This window comes from Pararge aegeria, chromosome 10 (genome assembly GCF_905163445.1).
Source record: "Pararge aegeria chromosome 10, ilParAegt1.1, whole genome shotgun sequence".
In the NCBI taxonomy this organism is placed as follows: Eukaryota; Metazoa; Arthropoda; class Insecta; order Lepidoptera; family Nymphalidae; genus Pararge; species Pararge aegeria.
This window is the reverse complement of record NC_053189.1, coordinates 4700880-4720191: the sequence shown is the minus strand read 5'-3', so window position 1 is coordinate 4720191 and position 19312 is coordinate 4700880. Positions and strand designations below refer to the sequence as shown.

The window sequence follows — 19312 nt, the reverse complement described above, 5'->3', positions numbered from 1 at the left end:
AAACAGACAGACTTGACGTTTCAAAAGTGCTTATATTAGGCCTACTTGAAATAAATGAATTTTGAATTTGAATTTTACAAAATGTCAGAAAACTAAGGTATCAAAACTGTGAAATTAAATAACAACATTTAAGCCGTTATCTTTCTGTGCCTCATAAATCCATTAAGCTATCAATTATTACCAATACCTGATAAGAGGTAGGTACGTTTAAAGTAATGTCACCTTAACCCACCTAGCCCGACCTAACTTGATTCCTACTAGATACATATTAGATAGGTAGTGCGTCTCATCAAAGTCAAAGTCAAAGTCAAAAATATATTTATCAAGTAGTCCCATAGGTGGCACTTTTGATGCGTACATAAGAATCACACGGAGGTGAGTTGATGGCGATAACCACATTCGAAAACTTAAAACTAAAGCTACGAGGGTTCCAAACGCGTCCTGGTCTAAGAAGAAACCCTCTACAAACTTAGTCGGGTGTTTTTTTTTGTTATCACCATGTCAAAATGTCATTTAAAATTATTAGAAGAGCAACCTGTCTTATATGCATTAGTTGACCTCATTGGATCGAGGCTTATAGACACATAGGCTGATTATAAAAAGTTATTTCATTTAAGAAGAAAACAATATTTCCAGAATGTTTCAAATTGTGATGATCAACGAAAAACGATCCGGGCCAATACGTGAACAAACTGTATCTATTCAAAGCAAAAAATGCTATTTACCACATTCCATCCAGAGCATCCGTGCAATTTTCAAATGGAATATGTCACTCAGTGAGTTTCTGCACCCGAGCGAATTGAATTGTACATTCCGAAAACCTGACATCACTTGCTTGTCAATTTTTCAAAAGTATACTAAATTGAATTCCGTCTTTTCGTGGTGACTCAATTTTGTCGATGACTGTGATTTCATTTCCTCATTTACCTATCTAATGAACGGCTAAACGTTGCCTTTTTATCTTATTATCTTTGATTTATTTGAAAGAATGTAATAGCGTTATCCTTCTGCATTAATGGAAAGAATGTGTGAGCAATGCGAAAGCATAATTTAAAATTTGTGGGAAAACAAAAAATCAGTTGGTCTAGATACGGATGTGATTTACGTTTTTAGATCATCGCGAGTGTTTAATTAGGAAGTATAGTTTTAATTAGGAATTTAATATTGTTTAATTAGGTAGTATTAAAGATCGACTTTTCAGTAGTTTGTAAATGAAACTTATTTTTGCAAACTATACTACTCTATCATTTTACAAGACTCATCTGATTTGTGGGCACCCTACCATCGCTTGTAGCAGTATTTTTTTTATGTTGTTACTTTTTGTTTTCAGTATTATAATCTTTTTCTTTTTGACGACAAGGCATTTCGTAGAAACCATCCTCCAAAAGATTACTGCTTTAAGCGATAATAGGAATGGTATTCAGAGTTCAGATAGTATCTCAAAAAGTTTAAACCATGACGACGTAAAACTCCTGGCAAAAGTTTTAATTGAATCCACGCAAATAGTCAATGGATACTTTTCTAATAATATTCGGCGCAAAACAGATTCGGGACGCTGTCGGTTACACGTGCCAAAGACAAATTGCTTGCTTGATAATTAATTTAAATAGTGAAGTGTTTTAAGTGACATCAGCTATATATAAACACTAAAGGCGATATCAGCATTTAAATACTTATTAGGGCTATTTCAGCTTTCTTGGGCTTTTTTATTTTTAATAATTTGAAGATTAAACCAGCCCAAATAACCCGAGTAAACATACATCTTAAAATAAAAGCGAAGGGTATCGTGCTGGTTTGGCACTACGAAAGACCACGTATCAGAAAAAAAGAAGAAGATTTATTTCAGGAAATGGGTTCCGCAAGAGTAATAACCATGCTATCTAACTTTAATTTATATACCTCATCAGATAAGCCAGAACTTCAGTTCAAGCTCATATCATTAAGATATGTTGTGTCTTCAACATACTCGTATGTTTCTGATATTTCACAAGGTAGGTATTTGAAATTGTTGAGTGATGTTTTGCTAAAACAAGAGCTTGTAGGTCATAATTATAAATATCTAAGAAATTGAATATTTGAAAACCAAGAAAACCAAATCAAAAAGGACTGAAATAATTATTTTTTCAAGTTTTGGGCACTGTGTTTTATTGTGTGTTTTCTTGTTGTTGGAACAGAGCAACTGCTGAGTTTTTGTTAGTTTCTTTTTGGTAGAATTTGCGTGCCGAACCAGTGATAGAGTCACTGAAAAATATATTGACGTTTCAAAAGTGCGTAGAGAGTAAACGTACAATGAATTTTAAATTTAAATTTGCACTCATGTTTGAAGTCTTAACAAAGTAGTTTCTTTAATCGGAGTTACGAGTGCTAAGAGTGCGGCCCTGGTAGTACTTTCCAATATTTTCTCTGACCCCGCGAATACAGCAATTTTGCTAATGCACCAGGTACCTGCAATCTGTTAGGTAGTATGTCAGTTATATAAAACCCATAACCTTAATCGGTTTCTTCGCGACCTCGTATCGAAACGTTAAACGCTTAGCGACACGTCTTTGTCGGTAGGTTGGTAGCCAGTAGGTGATACCAGACCAGAGAAAATTCCGAAATTAAAAATTCCCAAATGGCTACTGCCGTGAATCGAAACTGGGAGCTACAACTTAAAACTACTGAGTTCACCGCTGCGCCAACGAGGTAAACTTTTCTAAAAATTTCAGAATTTTACTTCTTGTGTCTTACGGCTCCCTGTAAATCTTCGTCTACCTATTTAACTGGGCGTTTCAACGCTGCGTTTTGCGGTGCGGGGTTGCCATTTCAGCACCTTCCCAACCCACCGTTTATAGGTTATTCGAGCTATATGCTCCCCCATTGGCATTTTACGGATAAAGGTACGTAACTCATGTAACACGATTTCCCCCCAGGAAGTCGGAGATCGTTTCGGGTATTACCTACAGCTATCAAAAACAAAGAAATGTTTATGTCATATATCTAGCCCAACGGCAAATTCTCAGGCAATAACGCCTGTATTTTGGGTACCATCTCAATAAGCGAACTGTTTAACGGCTTAATTTTTTTTTGTAAATAGGAATATTACTTTGTAATTATTCTTAATTATTTTATCAAAAAAGTGTAAAATATACAAGTAAATAATACTTAGTGGTAGTATTTAGGGCCCTTAAGCATTTGAGCAGATTTCAGCAGCTGCACCCAGCGTATCAAGGCAGGTCGCATCCCACACCAGCGCACGCCCCATGTAGTCATAGCATTGAATTGATATCCCTGAGACAATAGGAACTTTCAAAAAAGAAAACAAACCCATGTATATATATATATATATATATATATATATATATATATATATATATATATATATACATCTAAATTGGCACCGGAGCGATATTGAGACGTTCGTTACTGCGAGCAAATAACTCAATATCACGCTTTGAAAAACTCAATACGGTACGGGGATCTCGTTAGGCATAGCCATTTTTTCTTTTTCTATAAAAAAATCAAAAAAATCTAGCTCGGTTCTCGCTGGTTACTTGGCAGCTATTCTGAAACCATTTTAGTTTTACCATTTTATATTGGATGTATAGAAATTGCAATTGATTGTCAACGATGTTCAAATCACCGCTTATCTTAAACATCTATATCATTTGAAAGGTTGCAAGAGCGAATACTTATTCGCTTCTTAAACTATGAAGTTTTATATTTAAAAAAAATCATTTATTAGCTTTTGCCTGCGACTTCATCCGCATTTGTTTCGGATTTTAAAAATCCCCGGGATATGTGGGAGTAAATATTTTTGAAGTTATACTGCTTTTGGCGCGTTAGAGGAAATGATGAGAGTAAATTTTTATGATGCGCGCGCACACCGTCACAAAAATCGACACCCTGAAGTTAGCTATAAGGTTTGACAGTGTAAACTTACAATTGAGAAAGTCTGCGGGCCCATTTCGGTGATTCAATAGATTCAATTGTACATAAATCTCAAATTTTAATGTTGGTTGTCCGATAATGAGTCTATCAGTATTCCAAATTTAATTATGTTTATTTTTTACTTCTCTCAGCGCAAGACAAGTAGTAAATTGTATAGGCTACTTATGGTAATTTTTTTTTTTTTAATAAATTATAACCAGTTACTTCCGCTAATCCTATCCTAAATGGGCTAAATCGGTCTAGCAATTTTGGAGCCAAACAAAAAACATACAGATAAATCGTTTCTTTTTATAATATTAGATATAGGTACGAAAGTGTATCCGATTATGTATTTTGTTTGTTCTATCAACTGTATCTTTTTATAAATTTAAAATGCATATAAAAATATACAGAACCGACAGGATTTGAACCTGCGATCAGCAATCGCAGCCTGAGCGCTTTCACCAATAAAATAAGCTACGGCTCTCCTACCGTCGATGCCGAAATTAGTATATGCCTTTCACATCAGTCTTATAGCGACTGTATCTTGCTGATATTTGACCCATTTCATAGTTTATGTAGATAGACATAGGATATTATATTTATTTAAATATAAATTGTATGCATAAGCAAAGCGATGATAGCCCACTGGGTAGGAATACGACTTTACTTTCGGGGGGCAGTTCGAATCCCAGCACCTCTAACTTTTCTAAGTTATGCGCGTTCTAAGCAATTCAAGTATCACTTGCTTCAGCGGTGAAGGAACACATTGTGAGGAATGAGAGTATACATGAGAGTTCTCCATAATGTTCTTAAAGGTGTGTGCAGTCCACCATTCCGCACTGGGCCTGCGTGGTGGCTACGGCCTTAACCCCTTCTCATTGTGGGAGAAGACCCGTGCCCTATAGTGGGCCGCTAATGGGTCGATATGGTGATGATGATGATAGAATCTTTTGGTACTGAACGAGCAATAACTTCCGGAAACATGCCTATTAAAATAGGCGTTTCCGGAAGTTTGTGCGGAAGCTTGTGCGGAATGTCATTATCAGATTTTATTCGAATAGAATCGAGAAAACAAAAAAATAGTTGAAGAAACAACCTACAATGGAATTGACATCACAGAGCTTTCTTTAACTTCCTGAGTGCCATATATATCAAATGTACTTCGAGTTCTACTAACTCGTAGGAAAACACATCAAGAGATTTTCTTGAAAATTTCCTCAATTTTACGAGCGACAACTTTGTTGCGTATATCAAGATATAAAAAAATATACCATGTCTGCCAAACTACTTGTTTCCTACTTTTAACCTCGTGTGTGTGTGTTTCTGTGGCATCGTATCTCCCAAACCTTTGATTATTTATTTTTTTTGTTTAAAAGGTGAAGTGTTCTTAGCTATGTTTGATGAAAATCGGATCAAGTTGGCCGCCACCATAAAACAGCAGATTACATATTTTTTCTAAATTCCCTCTATATTGGTATCCAATGAAAGGGAGTAGTAGAATAATTGTACACAATATTGAAATTCGGTGAATATGTTAATTACTATCCAAAGAAAATAATAAAAATGCTGGATTTATTTCGGAAATGTTAATATAATAATTACCACATTTTATACTCTAGCTGTAAGGTAAGCGTTATTTATTTATTTAATGTTATCTAACTAGAACGAACTTAGTCCAATTGAAATAATTAAATTAATTGATTGTAAAACTAGATTGGAAAACTTGACTAAAGAAATTCATGTGTGAAATTCAGTGGATAGTCACGGAGATGGTTTAAATTCGAATTCGCCAAATATATGCATATGACGTCATCAGACACATATACATAACAGAAAAATGCGAGTGCTCGAGTTGAGATTTAATTCCCTCGAGCAGTGACACCAGAATACACTTTGGAGCGGCAAGGAAAATTAATTCCCCCTGAGTATTAATTTAATCTACCTTAATTAATTCAATTAATATGCCAGACGATAAAATTTGAAAAAGTTCCAGTAGCACGTGTAAAAGGTTGTACATGTTTGATTTTAATAAAAACAAAGAATTTCTGATGAGATGATTTACCTTGTTATTTTTAATGTAAGATTTATATTGTAAGTAGGTAAAAAGCTGCACCATATCCACCCAATACCGGCTCACTACAGAGCATGGGTGTCTTTCTACAATGAGAAGGGTTTACGACACCCGCGCGGCAAATGTGCAGTTTAGTGGACTTGACACACCTTTGAGAACATTGTGGAGAACTCTCAGGCATGCAGGTTTCCTCACGATGTTTTTCTTCACCGTTAAAGTAACTGATATTTAATTGCTAGAAACGCACGTAAGTCAGAAATGTTGAAGGTTTATTCTATACAAATGATTTACCTTGATATTTTTCATGGAAGATTTATATCGTAGGTAGTTAAAAAGCTTCACCATATCCACCCAATACCACACTACAAAGCATGGGTGTCTTTCTACAATGAGAAGGGTTTACGACACCCGCGCGGCAAATGTGCAGTTTAGTGGACTTGACACACCTTTGAGAACATTGTGGAGAACTCTCAGGCATGCAGGTTTCCTCACGATGTTTTTCTTCACCGTTAAAGTAACTGATATTTAATTGCTTGAAACGCACGTAACTCAGAAATGTTGAAGGTTTATTCTATAGAAATGATTTACCTTGATATTTTTAATGGAAGATTAAAAAACTTTACCATATCAACCTACCCACTATAGGGCACTTGTCTCTTTCTGCAATGAGAAGGGTTTAGGGCCGTAGTCCACCACGCGCGCTGGCCAAGTGCGGATAGGTGGATTTGACACGCCTTTGAGAACATTATGGAGAAGTCTCAGGCATGCAGGTTTCCTCAAGTTGTTTTCTTTCACCGTTAAAGTAAGTGATATTTAACATAACTTAGAAAAGTTGAAGTTGCGTGACGGGGTTTGAATACGGCCCCCCAGAATATGAAGCCGAAGTCCTAACCACTAGGCTATGAACACTAACTAAAACCTAAAATACATTTGATTTATCGAAGCTCCATTCAATTTTGATTTTTATTACTAAGATGTCTACTTGCTAATAATTGACGCTAATTAATTCTAATTATTTTATTACCTTAAGCCTTCTTACTAGAGAAAAATCACACTTGATCCTCTAACACCGTGACTCCAGGGCCCTTTAGAACGGCAAGTAAAATTAATTCCCTCTGAAAATTAATTGAATTAACGTTAATTAATTGTTACTTTACAAATTAATTTGGGCCCTAGAAGATTCAAAAATTATAATAAAATTACGTGTAGCTTAATTAAACTGGTTGGTTAATAATGTTTAATAAGTTTTTGAGAAACTTATTTTAAAATTAAAAATAAAGTTATTAAAAAGTATATTCAGAATGGTTGCGTTGTACAAGGTAAGAGCTTTTAATAAACTTATCGTTATGTACGTAAAGTCAGATAAGTTATAAAAAACTTAAACGATGAGAATTAAAAAAACAACCGATCGAGAATTTTTGACGACCGGCGAAACGGCGACTGTGAATTTAGTGCGATGTCGCGTAGGAACCGATTAGGGGTATAACTACCATACTCCCTACCAACTTAGCCCGCCCGCTTCCATTTTTGATTGCATCACCAATTACCACCAGTTGAGATTGCAGTCAAGGGCTAACTAGACGTGAAAAAAAAACATGATGTCGATTGGCAATATCCAATATAAGAAAGTGATGAATTTCATAAACAAATCAAGCAGAGAATGTCTATGAAACTTTATTCATGATTATAATACTTTAATTCACTCGTTATAACTTCATAATGCGTGTGTCTTCATTAGCGATTTATTTGCGACTGCTTACCTTACTACAATGCGTAATAACACGGATCATAGATATATGTAATAATAGATATTTTTCTTTTTAATAGATAACATAGATATAAATAGAAAATAGATAGTCCTAGATAAACTTAAAACGTGTTTTTGTGCTCTACAGCGCTCTACAATTAGATGTATAGAGTAGAAATAGAGAACAGAGCAAGGTACCTAGGTGATACACTAGTGAAAGTTATAGTCGTTCGGTGAAAAGTTGTACTGTTGTAAGTATGTACGGACTACGTCAAGTAAGTGCCGCTAAGTTTCTAGTAAACATGTACTTCTCTTGCATGTGCGGTAAATAAAGGCACTACTTTCAAGCACCCCTGTGAAACTTCTGATTCCGGAACCCTAGCTTCGGTGAAATCTTCCGAAGTACTTTTGAACAAATTTTTCTAATTTTAAAAGAGTCTACCTAGACGTTAAACGTTCTCAAGTTAAGAATGGAACGTATATCTAACGTATATATGTTTTTGAAATTGGGCATCATTTGGATCAAGATTTTTGAGAACAAGAAATTTGAGGTTATTAGCAAATAAGTAATAAATAAAACAGTGAAATTCTCTGAATTATTATTGCATTACAGAGTCTTTGTAACGGTATTGCAAAAAAAATTTACAACGTGTAACGGAATTACGAAATACTGTTGAATGGTGCATAAGTATATTCAATAAGGAATCACCCTGTAAAAATATTAAATCAACAGAAACATATTAATTTTTCCATACATTATAAGTGGTTACCTATGACAACCCTATTGGAGATAAAAGACCGACACGTGCATTGTAACATACGCTACGCGACGCGTACCTAATAAAGTGGCAGGTGTCACTTGATTTTAATTGCATATGATGTTAGGGCTGTATCTGTTGTATTTATTTTAGTAAAAACTAAGGCAATGGTGTTTTCAAATCAATTAGCGTTTCGATTTCACAGATAAGTCTCAGATACAGAAAAAAGTCTTCCTCTAAAGCCTCTGAAGTAGTTTTATATATGTTAACAGAGATCCCCAATTAGCATGTAGCTTCAATAAATGGAGCAATATTCTACAAATGCATAGAAGTTAAGCCTCGTTCAGGATCATTTTAAGCTCTCTTACACAGCTTACAGCGGAACGCGAGCTTAGTTCCAGTTTAATATTCAAGCTGCACATAATTTAGCAAATTAGTGGCACAAACTGCTTCATTAGGGGACCACATACGATGAATAGCATCAATTACACCACTTTACAACTGGCTGTTCACATTTTCTCGTTTTCAATTTGGATTCGCACAATATATTGCACTGTATGAGGCTATGGTATGAGCTTTATGAAAGTGCCCTAGAAAGTAGATGTTCATAACTTTATTTACGTAAATTGCTTTCAGAACACACGTAGGTATATTATTGAGGCATAAGTATAATGTAAAGTTCATTATTACAAAGATAATATTAAGTATCAGCCGCGTTGCCCGCGGTTTCGTACGCGGTTTTTTGGTTTTTCATGATTCCCGCGGAAACCGTAGATTTTCCCAGGATAAAAAGCAGCTTATTTATTTATCTAGTCTTGTCTACTACGGTTGTCTGTAAGAAAATGCTTGCAGCAATAAGGCTGCCTTTGCATGTCTACATTGTTTAGTGTATACTCCTTACTATTGCTTTTCCTGTATGTTATACGTGCAATAAAGTGTTTTTATTCTTCATCTTCTTCTTCTAGGGTATAATCTATCTCCATTCCAAAATTCAGTTCAGTAGTTTTTGCGTGAAAAAGTAATATACATCCATGAGACAGAAGCAGCTCTTACACATTGCGATTAATAATTGAAGCTGATAAAAGGTTTAAAAAATATAATACTTAGTATTATTTAATTTTATTACTGACGAATTCGTAGTTTAACAATGAAGTAAAAATAGGGATAAGTATAAAAGCCCAAATAAGGATTACCAAAAGGTTTTATCATTAAAAAAAAAATCCATATAATTTTGTGTAATGCGTAAACACTTGTATTAATACTTTTCATTCCATAGAATTTACAAAACGACACAAACAAAATGGGCGCCGATGAAGTCGTGGAAAAAGTTATTCAGCAATAAAGCTATCTAAATTGAGAATTTTTCAATAGAACCTCTTAAAGTGCTTGAGCTCGAAGTGCATTTGATAGATATGGCACGGATGGAACTTTTCAAAGTTGTTGTCTCGACAATCATAAAGTTTTTAAACTTTGTACGATATTATAACTAACATTTCGATAAAATTTGTTGAGTTCAGAAACTCGAAACTAAAATACTATCTTCTCATAGTATCACTTGATTGATGCTAGTTGAAAAGAGTGCTATGCTGAAATGGTATAGAAAATTAAATTATCAAGAAGTAACAAGGGCTATTATTTTCAAAGAAGATTTAAGAAAAATGAAATAATGTAACACAAAGAAGCAAATTATGGCCTATAAAAGTCATTATTTGGCGTGCGCTGAGAAACACAATTCTAATACTTATAAAAAAAATCGCGGGGAAATAATATATCTTACCATTATCGTTAAGCCAAAGTAGCAGTTTTAAGAGGTGGCAAAATATGTAAACATTAGGATACAACCACTTTTAGTTATGCTTGTTACGGGAAACACTGTTTTTTTGTTTATTACCACATATTTTGTTCTGTGATTGTTGGACATTTTCCTAAAAAGATACGCGGTGTCAACTAATACACCAGCAGTGTGTACATTTAAAGTCAAAATATGAAGATACGGATTAGTAAGCGACAAATAAAATATAAAGGTTTTTAAATAATTTTAAAACATTAATTAACACACTCGTTCAGACATATCTACACATACATTTGTAAATGTTACATCGAGTTATTACATGCACAGTTAGTTCCAATTAAGGATAGACAAATACTATCATCGCTACAGACAAACAGTTTATCAGTATGCTATGCTGCAAAATGTGCTTGTGAAGAGTGGTTCAATGTGCGATCACTTTGGGGCCTACGTTGGACTACGAGTGCGCTGTAAAAACCCATCGTACGGGTTATTGCTCAGCCTCCCATTTGAGAGCATAGCTTCTATTATTTAATTGTGTTGTATACCTAGCAATTGTATGACCACAGGCCCTGTTGGGGCAGACCCGTGTTATTGCTTGTTCACGTATTCAAAACTGCTTATTCACAAAATTAGTTTGTCATGTCCGGTAATTAAATACGTGCCTTAAATAATTCACAAATTTGTAACAAAAATTTAACGTTACTTATGCTTTGTTGATACACTTTACATTTATGAAAAAATAAATAAAAAAATAAATATACTACGACAATACACACATCGCCGTCTGCTTGTCTTTAACTTTCGAAATTATGTGTCTTCCCAGCAAATATTTATCACAACAAAAATCATCGTGATAAAACGTGCATGTCTTACAGTTCTTTATAATGTTCTTAAAGCCGTGAAGTCTAGAAATCCACACTTGGCCGTAGTGGACTACTCTTAAGAGAGGAACCTTGTGCCCCGTATTAGCTCGGTAATGGATTGATAATGATAATAATGTAAGAAAGAAAGAAAGAAAGAAAATTTTATTTGGATATACACACATGAGAATTAAAATACAACTTAATAGTCTACACAACAAATAATAGGAACGGTGTGTTCCCAAAATAAATAAATAAAATAAAATAAATATACTACAACAATACACACATCGCCATCTAGCCCCAAAGTAAGCGTAGCTTGTGTTATGGGTACTAAGATGTCTGATGAATATTATAATGAATAATAAACATAAATAGTAAATACTTAGAATATACATATAAACACCCAGACACTGAAAAACATTCAAGCTAATCACACAAACATTTTCCAGTAGTAGTGGGAATCGAACCCACGGCGTTGGACTTAGAAAGCAAGGTCGCTGCAAACTGCGCCAATCGGCCCTCGCTTCAAAATGGTCTTCACTCAGCATGTTTGCAGCGCCTGTTAAAGACACAGCGCTGATGTATTCTTAAGATTTTTTATTTATTTATTTATATTCTTATTAATACCTTATATAATAACACTATCATTACAGAATACTTAAACCTAATGCAATAGTGTAGCTTTTTTTAAAACTAAATCTTAACATCCTTATGCTCTTGAATCATCTATTCCCGTAACAAATATCCCACATTGCGATCCTTGTGAATTCAATCAGAGCGCAACAATACAAATCACATTACTCTGATATAACATTGAGGATGCGGAGGGCGCTTGTCATTGGTGCCTCTTTAAATAAGTTTGTCCGCCCAATCGGTACTTCCAGCAGTGACGGCCGTCGCCTCCGCCCCACGCGCAATTACGCGCACTTTCTTAACATACGCCCGTAGCGTTAATAGAAAGACTATTGCACAGCTATGTAATTTATTCGTAGCGGCATAGAATGGGTATTCGGATTACATTATATAAACATGACGACAAAATGTGGACGTACGTAATAATGCAGGAATTTGTAAGAGAAAATAAGCAGAATACACGTGCGGGCACACGAATTCAAGAATTCTAAATTGCAAGGTGGATTTTCGAGAAAATTCAAGATCCCTAAGTAATTGAGTTAAGCTGCTTTAAGAAGGTACAGAAAGGCTTCCGAATAACGTAACTATTTAGTTCTACATAAGGGTAATTTCTTGTTATTAAAATATTTCTATAAAATGTTTTGCTAAAAACACGGGGCAAAGTAGAAATATAAATACGATCAAAGATTTCTTTCGTATTTCTCGTCGTAGAAACATATTTTATGTCATCATCATCATCATCATCTTCATATCAACCCATTGCCGGCCCACTACAGATCTCGGTTTTCCTGCCACAATCAGAAGGGGTTAGGGCCGTAGTCCACCACGCTGGCCTAGCGGATTGGACTTTACACACCCTTGAGAACATTATGGAGAACTCTTAGGTATGCAGGTTTCGTCACGATGTTTTCATCACCGTTGAAGCAAGTGATATTTTAATTGCTTAAAAACCACAGCTTACAAAAGTTAGAGGTGCGTGCTGGGATTCGAACTCGCTCCCCCAGAAAGAGAAGTCGAGGTCCCTGCGCTATCACCGCTTCATACATATATATTATTTAGTACCAGATAATTGCCACTAAATTCTTGCAAACTGTGTAACAATCTTATGTGTTCCCTCAAAACTTTTGTCTGGTGGGAGGCTTCGGCTGGGCTAGTTACCACTCTACTGACAAAGACTTGCGGCTATGCGATTTTGCGTTCCGGTACGATCTTACGTAGAAACCGATTAAGGGTATGGGTTTCAGTCATACCTCTAATAGTTCAGCCCGTTTAATTGCATAAATTAAGAAAAATTATAAACGCACATTATTAGAGGTGCGTGCCGGGAATTAAACTCGGACCCCCCCGCAAGGACCATACCTATAACCACGAGGCTATACCGTTTCAGATAATAAACCATTGTAATTTTATAAACTTGATTAAAACTAATTGCTTTTAAAATTAAATAAGTGGAACGCTTTAGCAGCAATTGGAACGTAGACATTTGAAATATGAAAGTTATAGCACTGATTTCAGACTCATTATTTAAGTGTTTTCATTCTTATAGTAATGAGAATTATTATTTTGAGAATAAAGGTCGACTCATTAAATTTAACTGTGCGAATTTTAATCGTAGTGATTTAAACAACACTGCTTTCCTTTCAGTGATTATAAGAACTTAGTTTTAATATAAAAGTGCATCATCACCTTTGACAACCTCACTGGTCCAGCGGTGAACAGCGGGAGCTACATGTCAATCAATGGCCGTTTGCTGCTGGATATACTATATCATCCGTCCTAGTCGGGGGCTACCAAAACTGCGTTTGCCAGTGCAAGTACGCCGTTCCAGCACGTTTGAGTCCCAAACCCGAAAGTCCAGCGGTTCTCCAATCTCCATGCCTCACTTATTGCCACTGTAACTCCGCGACTCGCTGAGTAATGTCAGTAGCTCTTGTTCTACGGATCTTCTCATTCGAGATTTGATCACGTAGGCCCGACCATAGATAATAGCTTAATAGATCTTTCTATAGTCCGCTAATTTACTCTGAGCCATGTCGTAAGGCTCATATTCGGAGCATGACAACACTGACATGACGCACTGTTAGAAAACTTAGATTCAATGACCTTCAGGCACCTCGGTGTTTTGTCCCCGAACATGTCAAGAATCTTCTCAAACGCTGCCCATATGAAAATTGGAGTGTAAAACAATAAACATCTTAAAAGCTAAAGCTAGGAAGCTTAACAAAACTAATACTGTAATTTAAATAACGTCACGAAATCTGATAATAATTTGCGTGCAACTCCACATCATTAGTTCTAGTTGAAATACTAGTAATTTCCACCTTGATAGTATTTGGTTCTTTTAAGTATTTGGCTTATGTTCGGAGCAATTTCGTCGGGATCTTTCCATTTGGAGGTGCTCCAAGATTGTTGGCATCGAATGATCGAAGTGTCGAGAACTTATGTGGACTTCAGCAGCAAACATGTTTTCTTCTATTTAAATTAATATCATTGCTTCTATATAAGATCTAACCTATTTGGCAGTATCTATAATAGAAACTTAATTTATAAAATTGTACAATCATCAATTTGCATTTTTAGGGATTTTGCGAAAATTTTAAACAAGGATAAGGGCTTTCCTTAGAGACACAAGAAATGGAATTATGCAAGACGATAGTGCATTCCACCATTATTTTTAATTGTATCTTATCTCCTACACTGAAAAGGTTTTAAGCCGTAGTCCATCACTCTGGCCCAGTACGGATTGGTAGTCTCCTAACGCCTTTGAGATCATAAAACAGAACTCTCAGGCATGCAGGTTTCCTCACGATGTTTTCCTTCACCGTTGAAGTAAGTTATATTTTAATTGCTCAATACGCAGATGGCTTAGAAAAATGAAACCGAAAGTCCTAACGCTTGGGCTATCACAAAAATCATAATTTATTTTTTAACTTTTAAGCGTAATCGTAATATCGCCATGCTTATATCTCTCGCCAAGCAGCATTGTTCCAATGCTGTGTTGTGCTGTGCTGTGCTGTTCCAATGCTTCCAATTGTTCCAATGTTCCAGTCTGACGGGCTTGGTTACGTGTGCTGTTACAGGCACCTGAGGCTTAACACCTACCAAAAACTTGTGTTACTAATTGGAATTATATCAAGATGTTTACCGTTTTATAAGAAATATATCAAAAACTGAGGTTAACCTGAAATGACTTTAAAAAAATACTATAATGACACCCACCTGTTGAATGTATTACAAATAAATATGGCGCGTAACGGAAAAATGTGACTTAGAAACGAAGATGGCGCGTAACAGAAAAACATAACATTGCTATAAAATTTCTCCCATACGTCGATAAAGACGTTTCATTTCAATAAACATAATAACAAAGGTAAAAGTAATTTAAATTTGTGTAAAATTTTGCCATTTTCGGAAGTTGCCGATAACCACCTGAGAGGTAGCTGTGCCATGGGTAGAGCCCAGGTCTCAAAGGCAGCCTTATCACTTATAATGATTTCTTGCAGGCAACCATTTTTTTTAATAAATATTTTATAATAAAAATATTCATGTAAAACATTATCATCTGTTTAATAAAATCACACATTTATCAGGAAAGTGGAAATAAACTAGACCTTGTTTTATAATTTACGGACGTAAATAATACCGGCGTTTCCCGCAGGCAAAGGGCGCGCTATAGTACTGTTCTATCCTTAATTTTTAAGTGTCTAGTTCATTTTAAGTGGTTGGCGAACGGTCGAAGCAATTCCTTCGACATCTTTCCATTTGGAGGTGCTCCAAGAATTTTCATTGTAGGTATCGGAGTGTCTGGAACTTACGCAGACTTTAATGGAATACCACTCATGTTTCTATTTAAATATTATTCCTCTTTTAAAAGATAAAGTAACTTTGTAAAGAACTTGACGAGTCTTTTAGTAATTTATTCGAATTAGTGGAAACATTCTAAGGGATTTGCTCAATCCAAATTCTTAGGCCTTAAGAGTCAAAGGTCGCGCGAAACTTGAAGAGTTTTCTCTTTACCTTTGTGTTGGCGCAATTTTAGTTTGCAAAGTAAATGGTAGGCTATTACTTATTTAAAATGGACATTATTGGGGTTGGCTAAAAATAAGACTAGGCTCTTGGCGTAACCTTTTCTCGAAATAATCATTGTATCTACCTTCTGTATTATCTGGCTCATAGAGCACGCGCCTTCACTTCATTAAGTAATACACTGGATTACTTAACTCTAGGCTAGTTACATTAAAAAAACATTTATTCAAGTGTACTCTATAAGCACTTTTGAAACGTCATCTCTGTGTGTCTCTACCACCGGTTCGGAAGGCAGATTCTACCGAGCAGAAGCCAGCAAGAAACTCAGCAGTTAGTCTTTTCTAACATCAAAAAGTTAATTTTAACATTAATTTTTCTATGTAGTGATGAAAGCGGAGCCGGAGGCTTCCAATCAATCCTGTCAATAAGGAATTCATTATTTGTATAGTAAACTCGCTGTAAATAAACTTCCGAACTATCAAACAAGATATATATCTATTTGACGGCAGATTGGCGCAGTGGACAGCGACCCTGCTTTCTGAGTCCAAAGCCTAGCTCAATTCCGATAACTGGAAACTGTGTATGTATAGTTTCCATAAATAAATTCAGCATTCGTCTTAGTACCCATAACACAAGCTATGCTTACTTTGGGGATAGATGGCGATGTGATGTGTATCGTCGTGTTATATTTATTTATTTATTATCAACTCTCATTGATTTCATTTATCTTTGTTCCAGGTTACGGCATAATACCTCTCAAGATACCGGCTTCGCCAGCGACTCATTGCACCCTCCACACTTCCGTTGGCTGCGTTGGTAACGATGAATGTACCGCGAAAAGTCACAGTGTCATAAGACTGCTCGGACCGGTTCGTGACGTGATCGTCCGACCGGCGCGACATCACTATCGACCTGGGGAAACTAGTAAGTACATAAGTTTTTTTTTTTTTTTTTTTAAAAGGTTTTATAAGTCGGAGGTTGCGTGTTTGATCCCCGGCAAGGTATATAGGAATTTATATATTCTTCATTATATCCGGTCTCGTATTATTTTATTTATATGCTGTTTATTTGTACACCACTGTCCGTACCCATAAAGGAAGATTAGAGAAAAACAAAAAAATTAGAGTAGAATACAAAAGGCAGCCTTATCGCTTAGTAGCGATCTCTGCCAGGAAACCTAAAAATAAGGACAAAATGAGCAGCCTCAACAAATAGTTATGCAAATATACAAATAAACTACCGTACACTTAATACCGTTGCCGGGCGTATGGAATTTTGCTGAGTATAACACCAAGGCATTCCATATTTCCATCACGGTGACCACAAACCACACAATTTCTAATTACTTTCTATGATAAACCATAGGAAAATCCATAGGGAATTCCCCATGTTTTAAAACCACCACATTCCACATTTTAAAACCACATACATTCGCGACTTAGCCCCGTCCCAGTCTATTCACCCGTCGAGGCACCCCTAGCTACCGCAGAAGGCGCAGTTGGAACACATTCTGGGTATCCAACGCCTGGAGGTCCTCATCAGGTGGTCAATTCCTAGAGCCAGGACCTATAGGTTGGTAATTGTAGGTCCCAACTTTGTGTATAGATCGATAGATTTCAACGTGTGTTCCAATGATGTGTTTTATAAAATCCAATAAATTCTAAAAGTATTTTCTAAGTCATCTGCTATAATGTATCTACTTAATATCTACCATTTATTAAAGTTTCGAGTTTCAATGAAAGGAAAATTAAAATGCCTGTATTCAATTTACATCGTTATTTCTTTTAATACTTTGCTTGGAAGTCTTTCCAAGAAGTATGTCTGAAGTATGTCAGTAGTCTAGTGTTTTTGCCTTTTTTTGTAGCTAGTAGTAATATAACATTAAATATCTTATAGATGTTTTGAGTTATGGTGATCTACGTACGTATACGTAATATTTCGATTTTTCTTAGATAAATCGTTTTATTTTAAACCCCATTTATTATCATACACTAATTCATATATATCACTACATTTTGTAAAACAAAGTCCCCACCGCGACTATCTGTCTGGGCGCGGAAAACTGTAAAACTAACGTACCGCTTATCATATGGTTTTCACTAATAGGCATAGTGATTCATGAGAAAGGTTTTAATGTGTAATTCTTTATGGTTTTCTGTTTAATGGGCTGAAATAAAAAGACCACTGTAAAATATATCAGAAAAATCATACCGACTAATGGGAGATATACAGGCGTGCGCCACGAACATTTTTGATGATAAATAAAAAGAATTTACTTAAATATGAAAAACTCATCAAATTAAGTTTACATGACGGTTGTCAGTGCTATGTGCACTTGTAATTGACGTGCATATCAGTCTATGTTTTTGTGTGTGTGCTATGTTTAAAAACGTGTAATATGCATGTTGTTAGTGCCCTTAATAAATAAATGAATAAATAAATGTTTATGTTGCCGTACACTTTATTTTTACATATAAGTCTTCAACTTATATGTAAAAATAAAGTGTACGCTGTTTTCTTATCGCTTATCTGGTGTACGCTTTTATGGTGTACAATAAACGTATATTAATTTATCATTCATTGTTGGGAGGTGAGGAATTCTTTTTTTTTTGCATATTGGTAGTTCAGTGATAAGATATTTACATAGGCATACGCGGCCAACAACAAACACTACTCGTTTAACCACTTCTTATGATTCGTTTTTAAATTAGTTATATGACATACTATATGACTGTAAATCTTGGTAAGAAGTAGTACCTACTACTTAAGTGGCGCTAAACACAAATGTTTTTTTGCGCTTAATTTAAAAAACCGAATGAAACAATAAACAAATAAAAACTTAAACTAATGTCTTAAACAAACTCTATAATAAAATTAAGATTCCGGTGCTCTATTCTAATTATTATAGCGGAATAAATAGAGTTCATCTTTACTGAATAACTATAGGTAATATACTGCAATAACAATAGGTAATATAGACAACGATTTTGAGAAACGCTTTATTATTCAAACACGTTTTCGTTGGCTTTGTACCAATTCAAGACATTAAATTAAATTCAAATGTTGTATTTTATTCACGTAGTTGTAAGTTCGGATCCAAATGAGCCGCGCTTTATTGAACTGTAACTTGCATTAAACGAGTTAACGAGTATGGAAATCCAGTATTGAGGTCTTGAAGTAATGCCAAATTTGTAGAGTGGCTGCCAACTTTCAGCAGCTCTTGAAGTCGAAAAGGTAACCATTTTAAGTTACAGATTACGAGGCAGAAAAAATATTATAGGTCTTATATCGGCAAACTGCCAGACATATGCGAGAATAATTTTAAAATAAAATTGGAAAATATCTTGTTTATTTTGATTAACTAGTCGCTATTTTATTTATATAGGGAGTGAGACAAGGATGATCAATATCACCTTTATTATTTAACATTTATATAAAAATCGCAATGAAGAAAATCCTAGATACAACTAAATAAGGAGTAAAGTTAAATGGACAGAGATAGGTTTTTAT

General features: G+C 35.2%; 1 protein-coding gene across 1 annotated transcript in view; it reads left to right on the top strand.

Annotated features, from left to right (window-relative positions):
• Window positions 1-19312, top strand: part of LOC120626787 (C3 and PZP-like alpha-2-macroglobulin domain-containing protein 8) — a 315655-nt gene that overhangs the window by 174276 nt on the left and 122067 nt on the right. The window contains exon 4 of the mRNA XM_039894529.1: window positions 16541-16726. Within this exon, the coding sequence (XP_039750463.1) occupies window positions 16541-16726 (186 nt within the window). The remainder of the gene's footprint in view (window positions 1-16540; window positions 16727-19312) is intronic.